At 35.7% G+C, this 23,249-nt stretch overlaps 1 protein-coding gene across 1 annotated transcript in view; it reads left to right on the top strand.

The window, feature by feature from the left end:
- LOC136029291 (tRNA (adenine(37)-N6)-methyltransferase-like) overlaps nucleotides 1-23,249 on the top strand; it is a 35,481-nt gene that overhangs the window by 11,017 nt on the left and 1,215 nt on the right. Inside the window, exons 2-3 of the mRNA XM_065707548.1 lie at nucleotides 130-280; nucleotides 17,401-17,558. Coding sequence (XP_065563620.1) covers nucleotides 130-280; nucleotides 17,401-17,558 — 309 coding nt within the window. The remainder of the gene's footprint in view (nucleotides 1-129; nucleotides 281-17,400; nucleotides 17,559-23,249) is intronic.

The raw sequence follows: 23,249 nt of genomic DNA, 5'->3' as shown, positions 1-23,249 counted from the left end.
TTACTTTTCTTTGAAGAGTGTCTTTTTTATAAAAAAGATATATACAATAGATATAATATTGCTTGAATCTTTTGCTTGTTTATACTGGATGTTCACTTTCGATTTTTTTATATCAATTTATTGTTTTAGGATATGTCTCCACTTGGTTCAAAGTGAAAAATGGAACACCGCGACAGGGGGGTCTTTCTAATCTTACTCGAGGGAGTGTGAAGATTTTGGACACAATATACAACAATCCAGAACATTCTCTTGAAGGTCTATTAGAATACTCCCACGTGTGGTATGAATTGTTTTTGTTATAGCTACTGGGCATAAGTGCAGCTTAGGCCTGTATATCAAACTATGAGTTGAATTGTCTTGTTTAGCTGTAAAGCCTCTATTTGGCTTGCTGCAAAGAGAGTACTCTAAAAAAATGGACTTTTGACAACTCTTAAGAAAAAAAAAACTGCTTATATCTTATGCCAAATACGGAAATGGGCAGAATAAAAAGCTATTTTCAACCTGTTTTGTATTAGATAGATATTTTACCTGCAATAAGGAAAACATAAGCTAGAGGTCGGGTAATGTTATAAGTCGGATGTAATAATGTTAATAATTGCCATAATGTCATAATGTTATAGTCGGGTAATGTTAATTTTTGTGACATAGAAATTAGTTGCTTTTCAAATCTCACCCCAGCAGCCTTTTTCTTTTTCTTAAAGTCATGTCAGTATCTTCAAAAAAAAAACTTGTATTTGGTCTGTAAAAATATCCATTAATACGTAATAAAAAAATTGTTTGCAAGTTTTATTTGGAATTAGTGGTGCCAGTTCGTGAAAATGTTGCAGTGGATTCCTTTTTTTCAATATCTAGAGGGGATGGGAATTTTGTTTTAGTTTTATATTCCAATAAAATTCAAAAAGGGCATTTTCAATTAAAATACCAAGAAAAGGCAAAATCTAGGGAGAGGGGTGGAGAAAATCTACTAGGGGGTAAATTCCCCCTGGCTCCTCTACATCCTCCTCCAATTGGCGCCATTGTTTGGAATGCTGTAAATATGTTCCAAATTTTGCTTGTAAAATATACTTTTCTCACCCTTGTCAAATATAGACTTTTATATCTTGATTTGTTTAAAGCACATCATTTGCTAGACATCTGGGTTTGCTATTTGCTTTGGAAAATTTACCTGAGTAGCTTTTTCTCTCGAAAAAAGGATTATAAAATTATAGGAAAGTGCTGCTTGTGCTCCTTTTGCTTTTCCCTAAAACAATAGGTATATTTCCTATTTTTGAAATTACACTAGAAGATAATAGTTTCTAGTGTAGTGAGACCAGTTTTCTTTCTATGATTTTTCGAAGAATAATTGATAAAAATTACAGGGTATTGCTAACAATTTAGACCTATTTAACATATATTTATATGCCATGAAGTTATGTTAGCTATTAAGCAAGATATGCAAAAAAAAATTCTGGACCGATCCCAATGTGTCTTCAGTGCATCCTATGAAACAAATAATCACCCTTGTGCATGGATGGAGGGAGGAGAAGGGTACCTCCTCTCGAGACCATTCAGAGGAACCCGATCCCAGAAGAATCACAGCCCAAATGTGAGTCTTGTTTTTTCCTTTCTCGGAAGGACAAACCCTTTGATATTCTTTGTCAGGGTCGGTGTTGCTATCACCCATCTAAATTTCGGTAAAACTGCTGAACAGCAGCTTTTTTTTCATTTGGAAACTGTTGTATGAGCAAAGTTTTCAAGAATGAATGCACAGGTTTGGTAACCTATACTCCTTACCTATTCTTGAGGCTTGGAAGAATTTTTATCTCAGCTTTCTAAAAGATTAAGGCAAAAAGCAAAGACATATACTCTTCCTTTCACCTTCTAACCGGTTGTCTCAATAATTATCCTATAAATAAATATACTAACAAGTAGATTGAAAAAATCCATTTCCCCACGCCTGTTGAAAAAATGGCATTGCCAAGTTGAACTTCAAAAAGCTTAAATTCGGTCTGTATTCTTTAGCTTAAGGAATTAAGCGAAAGGATCATTATAAAACTATAGTTTTGTGACTTTTTACTAACTAGCAGAAAGTGTTGAATAGGATAATTAAAATTTTCATGAATCAATCTACAACCCAAATTATAGCATGAGAAAGTGTTTTGAAGCCCATTTTTGTTTCCTACTTTTAAAGATTATGCGAAAAAGATTCTACTCCTTCCTTAACTTTGAAAAAAATAGGTCTGGCATAAGAGTAATCATCTCTTGTACTTGAGATGGGGATGGCGCGTGGGTCCTTTTGTTATAGCTATTTCTTCTTTAGTGAGAGGATGAAAAAACAACAACATAAAAGCCAGTTAAAAAAAAAGATAGCTAGTGTCTTAACAGGCCATTTGGATCAGTAAGTGAAAGATGCACCATTCAACTTTGAATATAACAGTAATTTTTTTTTTTAAGCCTACCCGTCGCCCATTGCTGTCATCTCAAGACGAAGCAAATTCTAGGAAAATGTCTCAGAGAAAAATTCCTTGGTAAAGACTCCACCGACAATTCCCCCTCCCCCTGCACAACTTTCTCTGCATGTAAAATAGCGATGCTATTTTTTAATTTGAAAAGTATTTGAAAAATTTGGTAGAATACTAAATTTATGAAACTGTTGAATAACAAATTCACAGAATTTGTTGAAAAAGAAATTTTATGATTTCAGATACGTATTAGATGACAGATTTCATTATTAGCTAACCCGTTAATTGAATACTCAGAAAATGTGAATATCATGACCGAAAGAAACCGTCAATTGTTGGTGTTGAACGTTCTCTAATTTCTGTCAGTGCGAAAACTATTAAGGGGATCTGGGAGGGGGGGAATTGACAATTTGTATTTAAAACCTTGGTAAAGGTAAGCTAAACAACCTTTAAAAATTTCTGGGCCATCGGATGATTAGTGTAATAATGCATACATAGCGTACAGGATACACACGCACAATAAGATTTATCAATATACGCTCGAAACCCAGTAAATGGAGTAATTTCTTATTTCTACTTATATCATTATTAAATTTGATTACTATGATTATTCTAGTGTCTGGTTCTAAAGATTCTGGTTCTAAATATTGAAAAATAATGATCGAGCTCACTGAGATGCCGTAATAGATATAGACAAAAAATAGAGCCCAAGTTCTGGAAAATTTTGCCTATAAGTCGGAGTAATTTTTTTTCAATATCGGCCATAATTTCAAAAAAATTTAGATAAAGGCGAAATTTCTATCATAATTCTCCCTTTGAACTTAAAAGCTAAAGCCAGTAGTAGGTAAAAATCTTGATGTTACGACTGTGATTACAAAATATAAAAATGCCTAAGTAGAGAGCGATGTGGGTACAATGTATTATTCTTTTTTTGTTTTTTTTTTTAGACCAAGGCACTTAGTATCGAAGGAGTTGTCGTAGAAAAAGGGCTCATTCGATTAGAAATTGAAAGAATTAGTGCCCTTTTTAATAGTCGAAAGTGATTCGAATGCAACCAATCCCACGCCCACCGTTGCCCCAAACGCATCCTATCTAAATTCTTAGATAGCCGTTTTGTTTAGCGAAGGTAAAAGGTTCGGAAACCTTGTCTGTGAGGATGACAACTCTCCCACAGCCCTCAGGGCAAGGGTTGTAAGTTATACCCTGGGGACGTATAAGGTTTTTATTGAGAGGGTATTCGCTAAACGTCGGAGGGGGCTCATTGGATTGGTAATCAGAAGTTCTAGAGTTCTTTTTGAGATTCAAAGTGATCGAAGGATGGATACCCCCCCCCTCACACCTCGTATTTTTCCAGAAAGTATCTGATAAAAATTTAGAGATGGCCATCTATTGTCGTAGAAACTTCGAAAAAGGCTCATTTGATTGGAAATTGAAAGGGCTAGTGCTCTTTTTAATAATCAAAAGTGATTAGAGGGCAACATGTCCCCCCCCCGCGCCCATCGATTCCAAAAACATCAACTCGAAATTTTGAAGATAGCCATTTTGTTCAGCGTAGTTAAAAGGTCTGGAAATTTTGTTTTTGAGGATGACACCCCCCGCCACAGGCCTCAGTGCAAAGGTTGTAAGTTATGTCCCGAGGCAATATAAGGTTTTCATGTAAAGGACGGTCGTATAAATTCTGAAGTTGGCTCATTGGATTGGAAGTCAGATGTCCTAGTTCTCTTTTTAAGAGTCAAAGTCATCGGGAGTAGTCCCCCCTCCCCTACACGGTATTTTCCACAAATTCGTCCGATAGAAATTTTGAGATAGTCATTAGTTCCGAAATTATCCAAAGATTGTATAATAAGGCCTTTGGGGTGGACAGAATCCCCCAGATTCTGGGGGTTTGGGTTGTAAATTATGCCCCAGGGGCATATAAGGTTTTTATGGAAAGGGTGTTCGTTTGAACTTTATAAGAGGCTCATTTGATTTGAAATGTATAGTTCTAGTTTCCTTTTCAGAGTCAAACATGATGGAGAGGAACTAGCCCCTTCCCTGACATCCTCTTTTCCCAAAAAGTATTCAGTTGAAATTGTTATATAGCCATTTTGCTATCAATAGTCCAAAAATCATATAGCAATGCCTTTAAGATGAACACAATCCCTCAGAGCCCATGGGCAAGGGTTTTAAGTTATGCCAGGGGCATATAGGCTTTTTATGGATCGGGTAGTCGTATAAACTTTGGATCGGTTGGAGTTCATTTGATTAAAAGTCGAAATAAAATGGAATAGTTGTGGGCATCAAGTCATGGCTTATTGTAGAAAAAACCAAGACAAAAAGTCCAATTGAGTGAGAAGCAAACCTGGCATTAACCCCTCCCCCCTCCTATATTAGGATTGTATTAGGATTTGAATTAAAATGTAATAGTTGTGGGCACCAAGTCATGGGTAATTGTAGAAAAAGCCAAGACAGATAGTCCAATTGAGTGAGAAGCAAACCTTGCATTAATCCCTCCCTTATTAGGATTGTATAAAAATGATGTTAGTTCATTTGTTAATAGATATGTCTATCTATTATATGTCCTTGCGTCATTCCTAGGACAGTAGAACCAAGATCAAATTCAAATTCAGAAGACAGACTCATAGAGTCAAGATAGTGATAGAACCTACAGTTTTCCAAGGGTTTGGTTAATTTGGCACGGGTAAGTTTTAATGCCCTTTTTAAGAGTCAAAAGTGAATGAAGGGCAATCAGCCCCCCCCAAGCCTATCATTAGCCAAAACATATCCGATCGAAATTTATGAGAGCTATTTTATTCATAATTGTCGAAAGATCCAGTAATTATGCCTTATGGAAATGTCAACCTCCCAAAGTCCTCAGGGCAATAGCTGTAAGTAAGGTAATTCGTTCAATTTTACACATAGTATATGTTATTGAGAAAAGTATGCATATTTGAACTTATTTCCATGAAGACGAAGGGTATTCACGTGAGCATTTCAGAGAATGCTAAGGGGAGTGATGAACTGAATCTAAACACGCTATGCGGATTTGGATTGTCAAAAGGGTGCAATACAGGAGTAACTGAGTATATTAATTTGGAAGATTCAGGAAATGATAAGGGAGATGATCAAAAAGGCAATGTTTGCATGTTACAAATACTGCTACAACTACCACCACTACTACTACTAAACTACTCTATCTACAGCATTAAGGGAAAATTTAAACTAAATCAAAAGACGCTATCTGCATGCACATTGTCAAAATAGCATATCTCAAGAATTGATTTGGGTATTTAGTTGGAACTTTCAGATAATACTTAAAGGGGAAGATCATCTCACCCAAAGGTATATGTGCACACTACTGCTACTACTACATTTACTGCTACATTTACTACTGCTACTACTTCTTCTTCTATTGCAACTACTTGTAGGGCTAAGAGCATTGAGATGAAAATTTCAAGAAGTATATGAACATACAGATTGTCAAAAGGATATATCAGAAATGTCATAGCAACGGCTAATTGTATTAAATTGAATCTTCTCGGACTTTTAGAATGATGTTGTACTCACCAAAAGGCAAATGTTAATACTATTGCCGCTAGTAGTACTACCGCTATTCAATACTATTGCTAGTAATATCAATACTACTACTGTGACTAGTATTACAACCATGTCTAAGGATATGAAGGTGAAAATTCCAAGAAATTTTGCGGGGGGAGGGGGGAGATGAACTGAATCAGAACATTGGTGTATGAAGTTGAAAATAACTGGGCTTATGGTGTGGGATGTTGAACTAACCAAAGGAAAATATTTGCATCCTAATGCTACTGCTTCTACTCAAACTACTGCTACTGTTACTATTATTCCTACTACTGCCACTAAAGCTTAGGCTACTAAAATTAATTCTACTACTTCTGCTTCTACTACTAGTGAAACTAAGGATATTAAGGCGAAAAATGTGGATATATAGATACTGTATGGAACTAATTCGAAATACACTCTGCCCACACAGGTTGTCTAGCGGACGCATCAGAAATGCTTCAGGAACGGTTGATGGTATGTATTAAGCTTAAACTTTCTGTTTTTTTAAACCGATATTGAAGAAACCAAAGGTGATATGCGCCTACTGCTGCTACTGCGCATGCTAAGGACATTAAGGTGAAGCTTCTAAGGAATATTTAGGCAGATTGTGAACTAAATCAGAACAAACTATGAGCATGTGGATTTTCAAAAAGGTGACAAAGCAGTATCTCAAAAACAACTTAGACTATTAATTTAGACCTTTAAGGGTAAGTTGTGGGGGATTTTGAACGAGGTAGCAGGCACTATATGTATACTTTTAGTAATACCGCTACTGTTGCTGTAACTAATGACGTTAATGGTATTAAGATGACACTTTCAGGCAAATTTTAGGAGTTTCAATTAAACGAAAAAACTGTATGCGTGCAGGTTTTCAAAATGGCATATAAGCAATATAATAGCAGTACCTCTCCGTAATAGCCAGAAATATCATTGTAACTTATAAAGATGCTAATTTGATTCAAAATTAAAAGTTCTAGTGCCCTTTTTAAGAGTGAAAAGTGATAGGAGGGCAAGTAGCCCTTCTCTTAAACCCATTCGCTTTCCAAACGCATCCAGTCAAAATTTTGAAACAGCCATTTTATCCAGCATAGTAGAACGGTCCAGCAACTATATCTTTTGGAATATTAGGCGTATCAACCCCCCACGATTATGCAATTGGCCCATTATGCTTTAAAACTTAATGTTTCTTTAAAATTGTGTTTATGATTGCCAATAATACACCTTAGCTATATATCGAGAATGACTAGGGGTATTTAGTTGAAACTCTTTGGGATACTACTATTACTACTTCTCCTACTACAATTAATATAAATAAAAAGAGTATAAATGTATCCATATTGTCAAAGAGCATAGATAGAATCTTTTGGGAATGATTTTAAGTTTTAATTTTCAGATCAAATTCAGAAGCTATAAAATTAAATTAATAAACACTGTCTGTGTCAGGATTAAAAATTGTTAAAAAATTTTCTCCAACATACAAATAGCAACCCATACTAAGGATTCTTATAGGAAAAAACTGGAAAGTTATAAAATACTATTTTTTTCATGAAAAAGACTATGTCAATAAAAACCGAATAAAAATTAATCTCAAAAAGTTTTTCCACTAACAATTTCTTCAGAGAAAAGTAAAGAGCTCCATTAAGCCAAGAAGGAGCAGAAATAAAGTCAAATAATCTTACAAGCGTAAAACTACCTAACGCGAAATCTGACCTTAAGATTCTATAGAATATCGGAACATTCTTTTTTTTATTTTATGAGCGTATGTTGGAATTTACGCCTTTTACATTGGAATTTTCGGCATGTAATTATAATTGGCAACGTTGAAGCTGTGGCTCTTTAAATGGGATTAAGGGCAGTTGCTGCCGAAAGTACCTCGACATTTTTGTTCTTGTGCGGGGTTGTCTTCAGCTGATCTTCCAAAGTTTAACATTGAACTTGGTTGGATGTTTCTGAAGATTTTATTCATAAAAAGAAAACTGTCTCCCAAAATCCCTTAAATTGCCTAACTTTATTATCTATTTCTCTGTGACCTACTAATGTAAGCAAAGATTAGAAAAATTAAATCAATTAAGTTTCTGCTTGGTAAGGTGACTGGTTTGAGCTTTTGAGCTAGAAAAAATGTTGAAGCCGTGTTTTATTGGGCTTTTTGCTTTTAATTTCAGTCATAATTGGTGTCTGAAAAATAATTGGATATCTGTTAGTTTTCAACGCCTCTATCCCGAAGTGTTTTTTATTAAAATTATATATTTTCTTATTATCCTGAAATTATAATAAACTTAAATGAATGTTACGACCATAGGACATGTTTAGTTTTTTTTTTCTTTTTCAAGAGTTAAATCTTGTTGTTATTACGGGGTCTTGTCTTGGTCTTTAATGGCTCCTAAGTCACTATTTCCTGAAAAAATCCCTAAAGTCCTTATTCTAACTGTGTTAACTAGCTAAAACATCACCTTGTGGGTTCATAGTTTCTTGTTTACATTTCATGTTTAATTTTTGCTGGTCCTGCCATCTTTTTTTATTTTTGAAGCAATTCGCTTAGATGGGAGCTTCATTTGACTCGAAAATTGAAATTCAATCACATATATTCTGGTCAGAAAATTTTCTTAAAACATACTGATAGGCAGAAAGAAGAAGGGAAAAGAAAGAGAGAAATACGAAAGGAATTGAAATTTTTTTGACTATAAAATACAAAGGGGAAAACAAGCATACAAGTAATAGAACAACATAATTTACACAACTCAAGATTATGTGGTCAGATTTGGCAAACAGACCACTTCAGCCATAGTTCGAATTTTACAGACCTCTCCGTGGAGTCTTTTCCAAAAATCGTCCCGTTATTCGACCAAACATCTCTGGTTCCGAGCTTACTCTTAGCCAAGTCAAGAATCTGCTTCTTTTTTGATGTTAGGTACTCGTTAACAAAAAATCCCGACCGAGCAATCTTTGACTTAGATGCAAACACTTCTTTTCCCGTTTCAGCAGACTTGAACGCAACCAACACAGGCGAAGGGCGCTTTTTTGCATTTAGAATGGTGCCTGAATCAGTGGGATTTGCTTGAAATTTAAATACAGAAACTATTGCCGTCGGAGAAAATCAGAAATTTGCATTTCATCCGTAACCACATTCAATACACACTCAGAGATGGGAAGACCCCTACTTTGGTCAACACCATGAAATACGAGCTGATTCAGCCGTTTTTCTAGCTGTTCAACCCTGTTTTCTACGGCTGGGTTCGCGTTTTGGAGAGCCCGTACTTTGTTTTCAATCTCATCAAGCTTTGTCGAATACTGGACGAGCATAGAGTCGTGAACCTGAGAAATGATAGAGTCAACAATATCCGCACTATTTGATATTCAAACTTTTTCAGGAACTTCTTTCTCAATATCTTTCCGGATATTGAATTTTATTGTGTCCAAGTCCGATGAAGCAGAATTTTCTGAATTCACCGTTGTATCTGGTAAACTCGAACCACTAATCTCAAGATGCTTATCGGGAAAATCAGCTAATTCTGCAAAAGAGTTCGTAACGCCAGATTTATTTTTCTTCTTAGTCTCCTTTGAAATGCTAACAAAAAACGAAAGCTGTAAGGTGGTTGTTGTCACGATTTCGTGGCTTCCGGCACGATTTCTTGGCTTTGAAGCTGCAATCACCTTGTTTGCCTGCGTTCTCTCCCGCGCATGGCAAGTGAGCATTTTCTGGGGAAGTTTTTCAACCAATAGTGCAAAATCATCATGTGAATACGTGGTTTTGGCTCTTGAAGAAAGGAACATAAGTATTTGACTTATCTCTGCCATTTTTTATATTTGCTCTTTTTTGGGTGCAGGAGCAACACTTCAGGTTTTTCCTTTTTCTTTCTTTTTTCCTAGTCCGGCGATTCTAGCTTGTTCCTAGGACGTGGTTAGGGCCTAACCTCTGCAGTTTTACAGAAAGTGTGGGCCTTAGGCCAGATTGATGGATATGGCATTACATTTTTGAAAGCAGCGTTTAGTTCTTGCCTGGGTCCAAAGAGGATGATTTTCGCTAGTAATTGAACCAGAGCCTAAAGAGTGCAAGTCGACGTAAAGCTTTTTAGTCCATGCTGGAGAGATTCATTTATTTTTCAATCATATATACATAACATATAAAGCATACTAATATCTGAATGAGAGACAAGCTTGTTTTTCAGAGATGAAACGACTAAAGTAATAAATAACGATATATATGGATAATCAGTCAAAGAAAGAAGAAAGAGAGAGAAAAATTGATAAAATATTAATTACTCACCACGCCACAGCAGACATCCCACCCGACGATAAATAAAACAAAAACAAAAAAATTCAATTTTTTTCAACCACAATGGGACTACAAGAGGGAAATGAAGACCCGAGAAAAAGACCCAAAAACAAACAAAAATCAATTGAATAATAATAATGAATATATAAGTAAAATAATTATGCAAAAGGAAGGACTTTTGAAATTCCTAATGACAAATCAAAATCGAAAGCAGACTCATATTTGTTCCATGCAGCAACCAAACTATTTTTTACAGAAAAACGGGACCTCTCTGAAATTATCAATGGCTGGCGTAGTTTGCGTGTATTGCGAGTTAGCTGTGAAGATGTCACAGCAATTGGGACAAATCAAAAGAAAAGAAATAGTTAGGCAGTGTCAGGAGATTTTGCTTAACTTTAATTACGAATGAAAAGTAACTGTCAGTTTAACAGGAAGAATATTCAATAAAGAATATAAACTTTGTAGAGGACTTATTTGGAAGAGATGCTGGGGAAGGGAGAAAGCCGTTTAAAATACGAAGCGCCTTATTTTGTTGTCTTTGGAGTAGAATAAAATGGGATCTGAAAGTATTTAAGTAAATAATTGTGCAGTAACTTAAGTAAGAATGAACAAGAGCTTCGTATTGATCACAAATAAATAGAACGCATAGCTTCCAGAGGCAAAAAGAATTTGATACGTTGCATAATACCTATGCTCCTTCCAAAGTTCATTCTTAGACTATTCATTAAATAAAAAAACTAATTTTTTTAACTGAAAGTAAGGAAAAACATCAAAACTTAAAACTAACAGAAATTTTTCCGTATATGAAAGGGGCTATCCCCTCCTCAGCGTCCGCTCTTTACACAAAAGTTTTTTATTCTTTTAAAAAGTAGAAGTGTGACAAAGAGTCAAACTTTAGCGCAAAGAGCGGTGTTTCGAGAAGGGGACAGCCCCTTTCGTATATGGAATAATTTCTGTTCATTTTAAGTTTTAATATCGCTCCTACTTTCGGTTAAAAAACTTTTTTTTTCAATTTAATTTCTGAGCGTTTTTGAATTAATGCAGCTTTAAATTTTGGCTCATTGTACATGAATAATTAAAACGAAATTTGCATATTAATTTTTGCTTTTTGGCTAAATAGCTTTCTCAAAGTTTTGATCGGACGATTTTGATAAAAAAGGGGTGGGGGAGGGGGACTAATTGCCCTCCATTTTATTTGGCTACTTAAAAAGGCCATTACAACTTTAATTTTATTTAAGAACGTTTTTATTAGTAATAAAAATACGTAACTTGCAAATTAACTCACGTAACGAACTTTTATATTCGTATATTTTTATTACGTTTATGAGGGGGTTCGCCCACTCGTCAATACCTCGCTCTTTACACTAAAGTTCGAATTTTGTTCCAGTTCTTTAAGAATGACCCCTGAATCACAAAGGCCGTTTAATTAGAATAAATAGCTCTTTTGAAATTACTAAAAATACTTTAACGTAAAGAGCGAGGTATTGAGGAGGGGACGGACACCCTCATATACGTAATAATCTCTGTTCTTCTTAATTTTTAATGTTGCTCCTTACTTTCAGTTGAAAAAACTTGTTCTTTTTTATTTAATTTCTCATTGTTTTTTTTTTAAATAATGCTGGAAAATCGAGCGCCCCCTTCATGGAAATTCTCTTCCCTCATAATAAACTCCTTCGTGGAAAGATCCTCCCACGTACCCCCCCCCCCCCCACCACCATAAAAAATCACCCCTGAAAACATCTGTATACTTCCCAATAACCAATACTATAACTTGCGGCCATTCCCCTGGTGACTGTGGGAGATTAAGTCGTCCTCAAAGGCATAGTTATTTCGACTATGCTGAACAAATTGGCTATGTCAAAATTTTGATCCGGTGACTTGGAAAAATGAGTGTGGGAGGGGCCCATCCAATTTTTGGTCACTTAAAATGGGCATTAGAACCTTGAATTTCCGTTAGAATGAGACCTCTTGCGACATTCTAGGAACACTGGGTCGGTACGATCACATCTGAAAAAAAAAATAAAAAAAGTAAATAAATACGCATCCGTGATCTTTTTTCTGGCCAAAACTACAAAATTCTACATTTTTGTAGATAGGAGCTTGAAACCTCTACAGTATGGTTTTCTGATGCGCTGAATCTGATGGTGTGATTTTTATTAAGATTCTATGACTTTTAGGGGATGTTTTCCCGTTTTTTCGAAAATAAGGCAAATTTTCTCAGACTCGTAACTTTGTAAGACTAAACTTGATTGGTATCAACATTCCGTTTTTTTAGTTTTAGTTACTACTGTTTGATATATGACTTCCAACTTAAATTCGAGTCAACCAGTATATCTAGGTAACAAAATGTATCAACACGTCTTATCTCTGTACTTAACACAGAGGACTTAATCAATTTAAGACCTGGAAGGGCTCGTGATGTATGTGAATATACTATAAATTTAGTTTTTGAAGCATTCAAAGCTAGCCTATTTGCCGTAAACCATGCTACTAGTCTTTTAAATGCAAAAGTTAAATTATGTTTTACACTATCTTCATCAACTTCAGAAACAACACAGGCTGTGTCATCAGCGAATAAAGCGGTCAGCCCTAGGTCTGCAAATTGAATTACTTATATCATTAACATGAATTAGAAACAACAGAGGGCCTAGAATTGACCCTTGGGGTACCCCAAAATTATTTGACTGATTTGAAGACGATGATTTAACATCGCCCCCCTTCAACTTTATCTTTCAAATATGGCATTATTAACACAGTAGTCTGACCTTGTATGCCACAATTTGACAATTTTTCATTGAAAATTATGCTACTTATAGTAACAAACGCTTTCCGTATATCCACAAATATAGATAGTAGCTGGAATTTCATCCTTGTCCAAGGTATCGTATGTAAGCTGGATTACTGGCAAAACATCATGATCTGTCGAATGGCCTTTCACGATATTCTAGGATTACTGGTTGAATACGATCACCCCTGGAAAAAAAAAACAAATAAATACGCATCCATGATCTTGCTTCTGGCAAAAAAATTCTAAATTCCACATTTTTTGTATGTAGGAGCTTGAAACCTCTATAGTAGGGTTTTCTGATATTCTGAATCTCATGGTGAGATTTTCGTTAATATCACTTGATTTCTTAGAGGTGCTTCCCCCCTTTTTTAAAAATTAGGCAATTTTCTCAGGCTCGTAACTTTTGATGGGTAACATTAAACGGTAATTTTTTCTTATAGCCACCACACTCAAGTTCTGTCGAGAAGTGAATTTTAATTAATGCTAATGAAATAAAACAAAATGTCGGTTTTTCAGACCAAGGGGTAAAATTCATTCAGTTTGCGATCTGTGTTGATAGGAAATAGTCTATGACCATGGATGTTAAAATGACAATTTGGGATTTGGCAAGAACTGAAGAAGAGGCAATTAGACTTTTCCAGGATAAGCGAATGTTGCCCAAAACAAAACAGTGCGTCAATTGAAACAACATGAGTTTATACTTTTTCGATCAAAACCCTTTTTGAAAGTGTACAACTAGGCCATGTATGAAACAAGTCGGTTTGCGTATCAACACGTGGTTTTCTCACAGTAGAATACCATTTGTTACTGCAATTCGTTTCATTTACTTGTGGATTTACGAATCGTCGTCTGTTATCTGGTGCAAACAAGAGCTAGGTAATTCTAATGCGTTCTGGGCGCATATTTCTATGTCAAAGTCTTCATAATTTCGTTGATAAAGTATTATATTTTCATCATATTTTGTTTTATTTCATTAGCATTAACCAAACTTCACTTCTTGACAGAACTTGAGTGAGGTGGCTATAAGACACAAGTACTGATTAAATTTCATGAATTTTGTATATTTAGAATTAGCATCAAAATCCGATTCATTTAATATATCTATTATTATTAAGACTCTTGTTTCTTACAGTTCCGGTTTCTATTAAGCCGAATCGCTCCTTAATTACAATTCGTTAACACGAACTGTTTGACAACTGCGACAAATTATGTATATTGCAAGTTTACACCTCTTTCATGAGATATACCATCTAAAAGATTTTGAAGGGTCAACAACTTCAGTTTTAACGTAACATTGGAAGAAAGGACTCGGCTCGGATTAAAAGTCTGAGAAAGTTTAAAGACTTGAACACTACGTTCGGCTATTATATCGTGGTCATCTTTTCGATGAGGGGCTTGAAACTTTTCCTAGTTGGTATATCTGCCATTAGTTTTGATATATGTTTTAAGCTGAGACAAATAACTTGTTAGCGTTTTCTTTGTTTCTGGTACATTTAAGGGTAGGGTACGGAAACTTGTATCCATATGGTTACGTAGCGATTATAAAGAAAAATACATCATAATAGTGTAGCCTCGCATTTCTTGTAGTAAAGAGTCGCTGTAGCAATATGATCCTGAAAACTTAGGGATTTATGCATATTACCAATTAGGCTCTAAGATGGTATCGTAAGGTTTGTACTGTTACGATACTAGTGATGCCGTCAATCATCCCTCATATGTGGTGCTACCCAGACGTCTTCGCATTGCGGTTGGACTGTCGAATTGATAAACTTCAAGTCCCGGTGTTATTTACGACGAAGTGTATTTTTTGGGTTTCATCTCCTTCGGGTTCCCTCTGGTTGCCACTGGAGTACCGTTCAGGGGAGTCTATCTTCTGCCATACGGGTAACGTGTCCCAAGTAGTGCCATCTTCGTTGGCATATGACATCTGTTACCAGGGGTTGATAAATGATAGAGAAAACTGTCTTGTTAGTTATGTGGTCCCTCCAGTTAGTGTTCAGTATCCTGCGAAGACTGCTGTTCTCGAAAGCGAGAATCCTCTTTTCTTGCTGTTGGTTCAGTTTCCAGCATTCACAGCTATAGAGGAGGGCAGAGATGACGTTATTGTTGAACAGCCTCAATTTCAGTTTCAGGGAGTACTTTTTCGATCGTCAAACTCGCTTTAGTCGATTAAAAGCTCCTCTGGATGGTCCAATCCTAGGCTGTACCTCCTTTTCGCTTGATCCACTTTGTTCGACTGTGCTTCCGAGGTATCTGAATTCCACTACCTGCTCTACTGAATTGTCCCCGCACTTTATGTCAAGCTTGGCTTTTTGCCATGCTTTTTGTCTTGTCCGAACTAATCTTTAGTCCCAAAAAAACTTGCTTTCTCTTTTATGACATCGAGAAGCTCCTGTAGCCTTTCCTTGTTTGGCTCAATCAGTGTGATGTTGTCGGCAAAATCAAGATCTGCTAGTCGTTTATTATCGTATATTTAGATCCCAAACCCTGTGCAATCTCGGAGCGCATAATCGATAACAAGGACAAAAAGCAGGGGGGAGAGGACACATCCCTGTTTGACCCCAGACATGACACTGAAATTCCTTGTATTTATTTCGTGGGTCCGAACGCAGCACTCCGTGTTTTCATACAGCGTAATGGTCAGGAATACGGCTGCTTCTTCTGCCATAGCTGCCTTCTTTTCTAGAAAATCTGTTTTATCTCCCCTTGTGCTCTTCTTCACTAGCTTGTCTTGATGTTGGCATAAATGATTTCTCAAGAATGTATTGCGGTCATATCCACCGTTTAGAAGACGTTGTTTAATTTCTAACGTTCTTCAATGAGGATCCATGTCTTATCGGATAACCATTCATCTTTGGGTCTTTTTTTTGTCCAAGTGTTTCTAGTGCTGTCTGATTATAGGCTTCTTTTAGGGTGTTCCAGAATGACTCCACACTGCCTTCATTGTTAAAATCTAAGGCCAAGCTCTCGAACCTGTTTGGGAGCTGGATATTAAAGTTGTGACGAACTATTGTGTTTGAGAGTTTTTCTGAATCGTTGGCGGGCTTTTCATTGGATTATGATTTCTGTGTACATTCCAGCTTGAGGGACAGTTTTGCGATCATCAAGGCATGGTCTGAGGCGATATCGGTTCCTCTGTGGGCCCTAACATCACGAAGACTCGACTTCCACTTTTCGACTGTTCATGACTTCGACTGTTTATCAGGATATGGTCTATCTGATTATGGGTTCGACCATCCAACGAATTCTTTGAGTATTTGTAGATGTTTTTACGTTAAAACAGAGTTCCAGCGATGATGAGGTCATTTGTTAGAGCGAAGTCAACTAACATTGATCCATTCTCGTTGACTTTGCCGCGGCCTTGACTGCCAAAAACTTCAGGACAGTAGAATTTGTCGTTCCCCACTTTGGTAATGAAGCCGCCAACAAAGCAGACGAGATCATGGCTGAGGATATCTTTGGCGACAGCTTGTTTGATGTTGTAGAAACTACCTTTTGTTCTATCATTTGGTTTGTCGACCAGTGAACCGTGCCTCGATGATCCTCTTATTTGTTGGTGTCCATTTAGTTAGAGCTCTGAACGCAGATTTTGACAGCATTATGGCAACACCTGCTTCTGTCTTTTTTTGGCGCCACTGTGCAGGATTGTGAATCACTTTTCTAGGGCTTGACTGCCTGCACCTGTCCAACGAACTTCCGACAGAGCAAGGATGTCGAGGCCATATCTTTCCATCTCATTAACAACTTGTTCTGTTTTTAAAAGTCAGGCCAAGGTCCTCACGTTCCAAAAGCCAAGTTTCATTGGATAATTTGCTTTCAAAAATCGTGTCTGCGGGCGATCCTAATTCCTCGTCACGGTGTCCGGGGGCGGTTCATAGTACAGATTTTCGATGGACTTTAATATATAGGCCTTTAAATATGTATATATATTTTTCTTCCTTTTTTTTAACGCTGCTTAATGTCTCTTTATGCCTTATGAAAGTATATGAAATCCACTTTTTCGTATTAAAATTTTTTCGTACGGTGTACCATCTAAAAAATTTGGAGGGAATGGCAACTTCAATGTTACGATACACATTAAACGAATAAATAACAATGCTGAAAATAGAGTTATTCTATATAACAATGCCTAAAAAAGAAAAAATTATTGTGTCTCAGTTCTTTTGTCTATCAATTTTCAGCAGTGTTTTCAGCAGAACAACTCTTAGATTTACTTAAATAATTGATTGCCTGTACTACAGTTCAAAGAAATAAGCGCTTTGAACCTAACCTTTGCATTTTAAGTACTCTACCTTGTTGTTTGAAGGCCCCCCGATTTTAAAGCAATTTTCTTTTTACAGGCTTATTTGGGTTTTCCATGAAAACAAAGGAGAATATAAAAAAGCAAAAATTGCTCCGCCACGCCTTGGAGGAAAAAGGATCGGTGTTTTCTCAACTAGAACGCCACATCGTATGAATCCAATTGGTCTCACCCTGGCCAAGTTAGAACGTGTTGAAGGTATGCTGAGACTCATCTCAAAATATTTTATCATTATAGTTCAGAGGGCATTGTTTGAATTTTGCGTCGAAATGAGATCTAAAGTCCATTTCTTTAAAATCCGCACGCAACGTCCAGTCTCTCTACTCAGACCAGAGTTGCCACTTTTCCCTCTGTTCCCTTTTGTTTTCTTTTTTTCATCCTTTAGGAGTTATCACTCTCAGATGAAATATTTCCTCTTTTGTTTGTAATGAAAGAATATATTTTAGATACTGGAAATGAAGATAAATTCAAAGAACCCTTCTAACTTTTCTTATTCTATTATCTGTTGGCCCTGACATTCTATGTAGCCCTGTTTTGAATCGCTGACAAAATCAAACTACAATATAAACATTTTCTATATCTGAAAAAGGTAGATCAGAAGGTTTTGTACAGTTTTTATGTTTAATAAAACGATTTTAATTTTCAAGATACAGATTTGAAACACAGTTCTAGGCAGGTTGCTGAGTCAACTATTTAAATAAATAATGCACAGAGAAATAGCCTTTAGAATTCCACTCACAGCAACTAAATACGCCTTCATGGAATGAAAATGATAATGTAGCTGTATAAGTGTCCCTTACTTTTTTTTAGATTTTTTTTGCCCATTGGAATCAGAAAAGAATAATCAGAAAATTCAATGACATCGGGTTTATTTTACAGTGCTCTTGTTTATGTTTTGTTCAGAAAATGGATTAGAAAAGAATAAACAAAAAATTCAATGACATCAGGTTTATTTTACAGTGCTCTTGTTTATGTTTTATTCAGAAAATAAATCAGAAAAGAATAATCAGAAAATTCAATGACATCAGGTTTATTTTACAGTGCTCTTGTTTATGTTTTATTCAGAAAATGAATCAGAAAAGAATAATCAGAAAATTCAATGACATCAGGTTTATTTTACAGTGCTCTTGTTTATGTTTTATTCAGAAAATGAATCAGAAAAGAATAATCAGAAAATTCAATGGCATCAGGTTTATTTTACTGTGCTCTTGTTTATGTTTTATTCAGAAAATGAATCAGAAAAGAATAATCAGAAAATTCAATGGCATCAGGTTTATTTTACTGTGCTCTTGTTTATGTTTTATTCAGAAAATGAATCAGAAAAGAATAATCAGAAAATTCAATGGCATCAGGTTTATTTTACTGTGCTCTTGTTTATGTTTTATTCAGAAAATGAATCAGAAAAGAATAATCAGAAAATTCAATGACATCAGGTTTATTTTACAGTGCTCTTGTTTATGTTTTATTCAGAAAATGAATCAGAAAAGAATAAGCTCTTGTTTATGTTTTATTATTATTATTAATATCTATGAAGCTTTTAATTGCCATGAACTATGGTATACTGTCGCTGATTTGCAGAATCCTGTTCAATGTTTGTTTCCTTGCTATCTTTAAAGCAACGCAATCTTAAGGCAAAAAAATTATCTGAGTGGAAAGTGGTTTGGATAGGACTGAGGTGAAGCTATATTTTTCTCATTTAAAATTGAAACTTGGAAATCAGGAATAAACATGGGCATTGCATAAATCATACAAAAGGTGCGAGGAAGCTCTTCATTTGTGGTTTGAATGCAAGAACAACTCATTCCGTACTTGGGTATTTCTATGATTAAATAAAAAAAACAAGTTTTTTTAACTGAAAGTAAGGAGCGACATTAAAACTTAAAACGAACAGAAATTACTTCGTATATGAAAGAGGCTGCTTCCTCATCAATGCCCCGCTCTTTACGCTAACGTTTGACTCTGTCTCTCAATTCTTCTTTTTAATACAGTAAAAAACCTTAGCGTAAAGAGCGGGGCGCTGATGAGGAAGGAGCCTCTTTCATATACGAAGTAATTTCTGTTCGTTTTAAGTTTTAATGCCGCTCCTTACTTTCAGTTAAAAAAACTTGTTTTTTTTATTTAATTTCTGAACGTTTTTGAATCAATGCATGTTTTGATTTTGGCTCTCCGCAGAGGAATAATTAAAACGAAATTTGCATTTTTTTTTTTTTTGGCTTTCTCATAGTTTTGATCGAATGATTTTGAGAAAAAAAAGAGCGGGGGAGGAAGCCTAGTTGCCCTCCGATTTTTTGGTTAATTAAAAAGGCAACTAGAACTTTTAATTTTTTACGAATATTTTTATTAGTAAAAGATTTACGTAACTTATTAATGAGCTTACGTAAAGAACTTGTGTATTCTCATATTTTTATTACATATATGAGGGGGTTCGCCCCCTTGTCAGATCCTCGCTCTTTACACTAAAGCTTAAATTTTGTCCCAATTCATTAAGAATGACCCCAGAATCACAAAAGCCGTAGAATAAATAGTTGAAATTACTAAAAATACTTTAGCGTAAAGAGCGAGGTATTAGGAGGAGGTGAGCCCCTCAAATGGGTAATAATTTCTGTTTGTTTTAAGTTTTAATGCTGTTCCTTACTTCCAGCTGAAAGAACTTTTTCATATTTATTTTTTCATTGTTTTTTTAAATAATGTTAGTAAATCCTGCACTCCCTTCATGGAGATTTTCTTCCCCCATGACAAATTATCGATGGAAAGTTCCCCCAGCATATCCCCCTCTTCTCAACCCCTCCCCCAACCAAAAAAATCCTCCTGAAAACGCCTGTACACTTCCAAATAACCATTACTATATGTAAGCATTGGTCAAAGTTTGTAACTTGTTGCCCCTCCCATGGGGACTGTGGGGGAGTAAGTCGTCCCCAAAGACATAGTTATAAGGTTTTTCGACTACGCTGAATAAAATGGCTATCTCAGAATTTTGATCCGTTGACTTTGGTAAAATAATTAGCGTGAGAGGGGGCCTAGGTGCCCTCCAATGTTTTTGGTCACTTAAAAAGGGCACTAGAACTTTTCATTTCCGTTAGAATGAGCCCTCTTGCAACATTCTAGGACAACTGGGTCGATACGATCACCCCTGGGGAAAAAAAAACAAAAAAACAAATAAACACGCATCCGTGATCTGCCTTCTGGCAAAAATACAAAATTCCACATTTTTGTAGATAGGAGCTTGAAACTTCTACAGTAGGGTTCGCAAATTTTCTCAGGCTCGTAACTTTTGATGGGTAAGACTAAACTTGATGAAACTTATATATTTAAAATCAGCATTAAAATGCGATTCTTTTAATGTAGGTATTGTTATCAAAATTCCATTTTTTAGAGTTTTGGTTACTATTGAGCCGGGTCGCTCCTTACTACAGTTCGTTACCACGAACTATTTGATATGGCGTTTAATACAGAAAAGAAAATAACTTGTCCAACCTTGACTCAAGTGTGCTTCCAATCCAGAAAAATTTCATGATCCAGAAAAACCAGTTTTCGAGCCACCTTCTAATTTAAATGGCATCCTGAGTAAGTCAGAAAACTCGGACGCATTAGCTACACAGAATATGTCTAGTTTCAATTTTTCTGTTGACAGGGTTTCTTAAGCTTTTCTCTTGTAGATTTCGGGGACCTAGTGTAAGACTTATGACTGTCAAAAATACAACCGAATTAATCGGATCAAGGCTAAAAAACGGAAACCTGCCATTATCTGGACCTAATCTTTGTTTCATAGGCTCCAATAGAGAGAATTTACTCAGAACTTATCTAAAGAATGGGTTCTAGTTGACTGTAATGATGTACATGGGATCAAGTAGTGCTTTCAAAAATAAAAATGATTCGTTAGAACGACGCATATCTATTAACTATTAAAAACTAGATTCAAGGCAGTCTTGCTACATAATGGTAATGTATTTGCATTCCTCCCTAAGGGATATTCATGTTCAAATTAATGAAAGTTATGATGAAAAACCTGTGACTAATGAAAAAATCGTAGGTATGAAAAAAAATTGTGGGGATGTCAAAATCCTAACCCTATTATCAGGTGACCAGGGAAGCTATTTAAGATATCCTTCATTCTTCCTCAATGGGACGGTAGAACCAGGCATTGGCACTTGACAAAACTGACCCTCAACAATATACTGTATCTACAGTGGACTGAGACAACTGAATCTACACTGGCCTGAGGACTGGCTGAAACTGAGACAGTTTAATTCTTGTTCGGAAAAGCGTTATCACTGCTACCTTGGCTCTACCAGAAAGTGTCATTACCACCTCATCGTGTTAAATTGAGACTTATAAAACAATTCGTCAAGTACCTGAAAAAGATTAGGATAATTTGAGACAACTGTGCCCGAAACTTTCTGAAGCCAGGATTGAAGTGGTTGGCCTAAATCTAAAGACCGATCTTTATTTGGCAGTGTTAGCAAAACCGGAACGGGTAATGGCCAGTTGCCTTCTAATTAAGAATGATATTTGTTTTCCAGTTTTTGCATTGTAGGAAAAGAAATCGGAGACGTGGTTTTTTTTTACAATGCTGAGAAAACGGAACACAAGATTATCTGGACTTCAGAAAACTTACGTTTGGAGTTTTGCAGAAAATATAAAATGTAAATTGATTTTAACGAATCTTCGCTTTTTAAAATCAATAGGAGACAAGAAAATAGAAGTATAGAATTTTCGTATGGATATAATGCATAAATTTTCGGGGAATGCCTAAGGACTCCAACTCCAAAACCAGTGTGCAACATATGGTGGAAATTTAAAAATCTTGAGATTACAAGAGGAACTGAAAAGCGTATCTCTTACACTCTCGTGTTCGCGTATTCTCCTGAATACTTAAGAGCTAAAAGTGAAAAATAGAGTATAAGATTTTGCTAGGATGTCCCAGACGTCTCCAAGGAAAATGCGATGTCAGTATCTTCTCTGACTACAGTTGAATGATCAATCGAGAAGCTAAAGAAGGAAATCTGAAACCAGTTTTGAGAAGCATCAGAGACAAAAAGGAAAGCTATCAAAATAAAAGAACAACATAAAACTGTAGAAGTGTCGGAACAATGTACATTGTAAGAAAGCAAATGTACCCAGTTTGTTGTAAAAAAAATCATATTTGTTTTGAATTTATTTTCTGAAAAAAGCTGTATGTTATAGGATGTCACAGAGTGAGTTTCATTTAATTAAGCTCGTGGTTGAAATTTTCAAATAAACTGATCTCTTGTCTAAGTACTTCAGTGGCCGTGACAAAAATACATCTTTCAAAAGAATTTTTTTTTTGTGATTCATTTCATTCCTTGATGTCTGACTTGGGTTCTCCTACTATGTAAATCTTGCTGTTAATTTTTAAATAAGTCCCCATGTTTGTACAAATTTTCAAGTTTATCTTAATTCCCTTGTTGAGATTTAAGAGGGAAATCATTCTTCTTGGGATTTGTGAAAACTAAAAAACTCTTTACAGAAAGATAGAGGTAGTGATTAAATACTTTGTATTACATAAATTATAACAACACAATCAAGTTTTGTAAGGTTGATTCTTTCCTTTTTTTTAAACCCCTACATCAAAGGCTCTAGGCTTTTAAATGTCTGAATAGGTTTCCGTAAGAGTTCAAAGCAAGCCACATGGGCACACACACCCCTTTCGTTGAAGGTTTTGGTGGGAAATCCTGAGGTTGCAAGTAGCATCACCTGTTAGAATTTTACCAATTTGGAAATTTCTCCTTCAATAATTTGGAAGTATTTTGTGTTATAATCAATTGGCCTCAGCCCTTGGACAGAAAAGAGGGAGACTCCAAAAATAGTTTGTTTTTAAGCAAAACCTATTTTGTTTTTTTAAGTACATTTTGAAATATATAATATATT

This window comes from Artemia franciscana, chromosome 7 (assembly GCF_032884065.1).
Source record: "Artemia franciscana chromosome 7, ASM3288406v1, whole genome shotgun sequence".
In the NCBI taxonomy this organism is placed as follows: Eukaryota; Metazoa; Arthropoda; class Branchiopoda; order Anostraca; family Artemiidae; genus Artemia; species Artemia franciscana.
The sequence above is the reverse complement of the archived record's forward strand: the minus strand, read 5'-3'. Positions and strand labels throughout refer to the sequence as shown.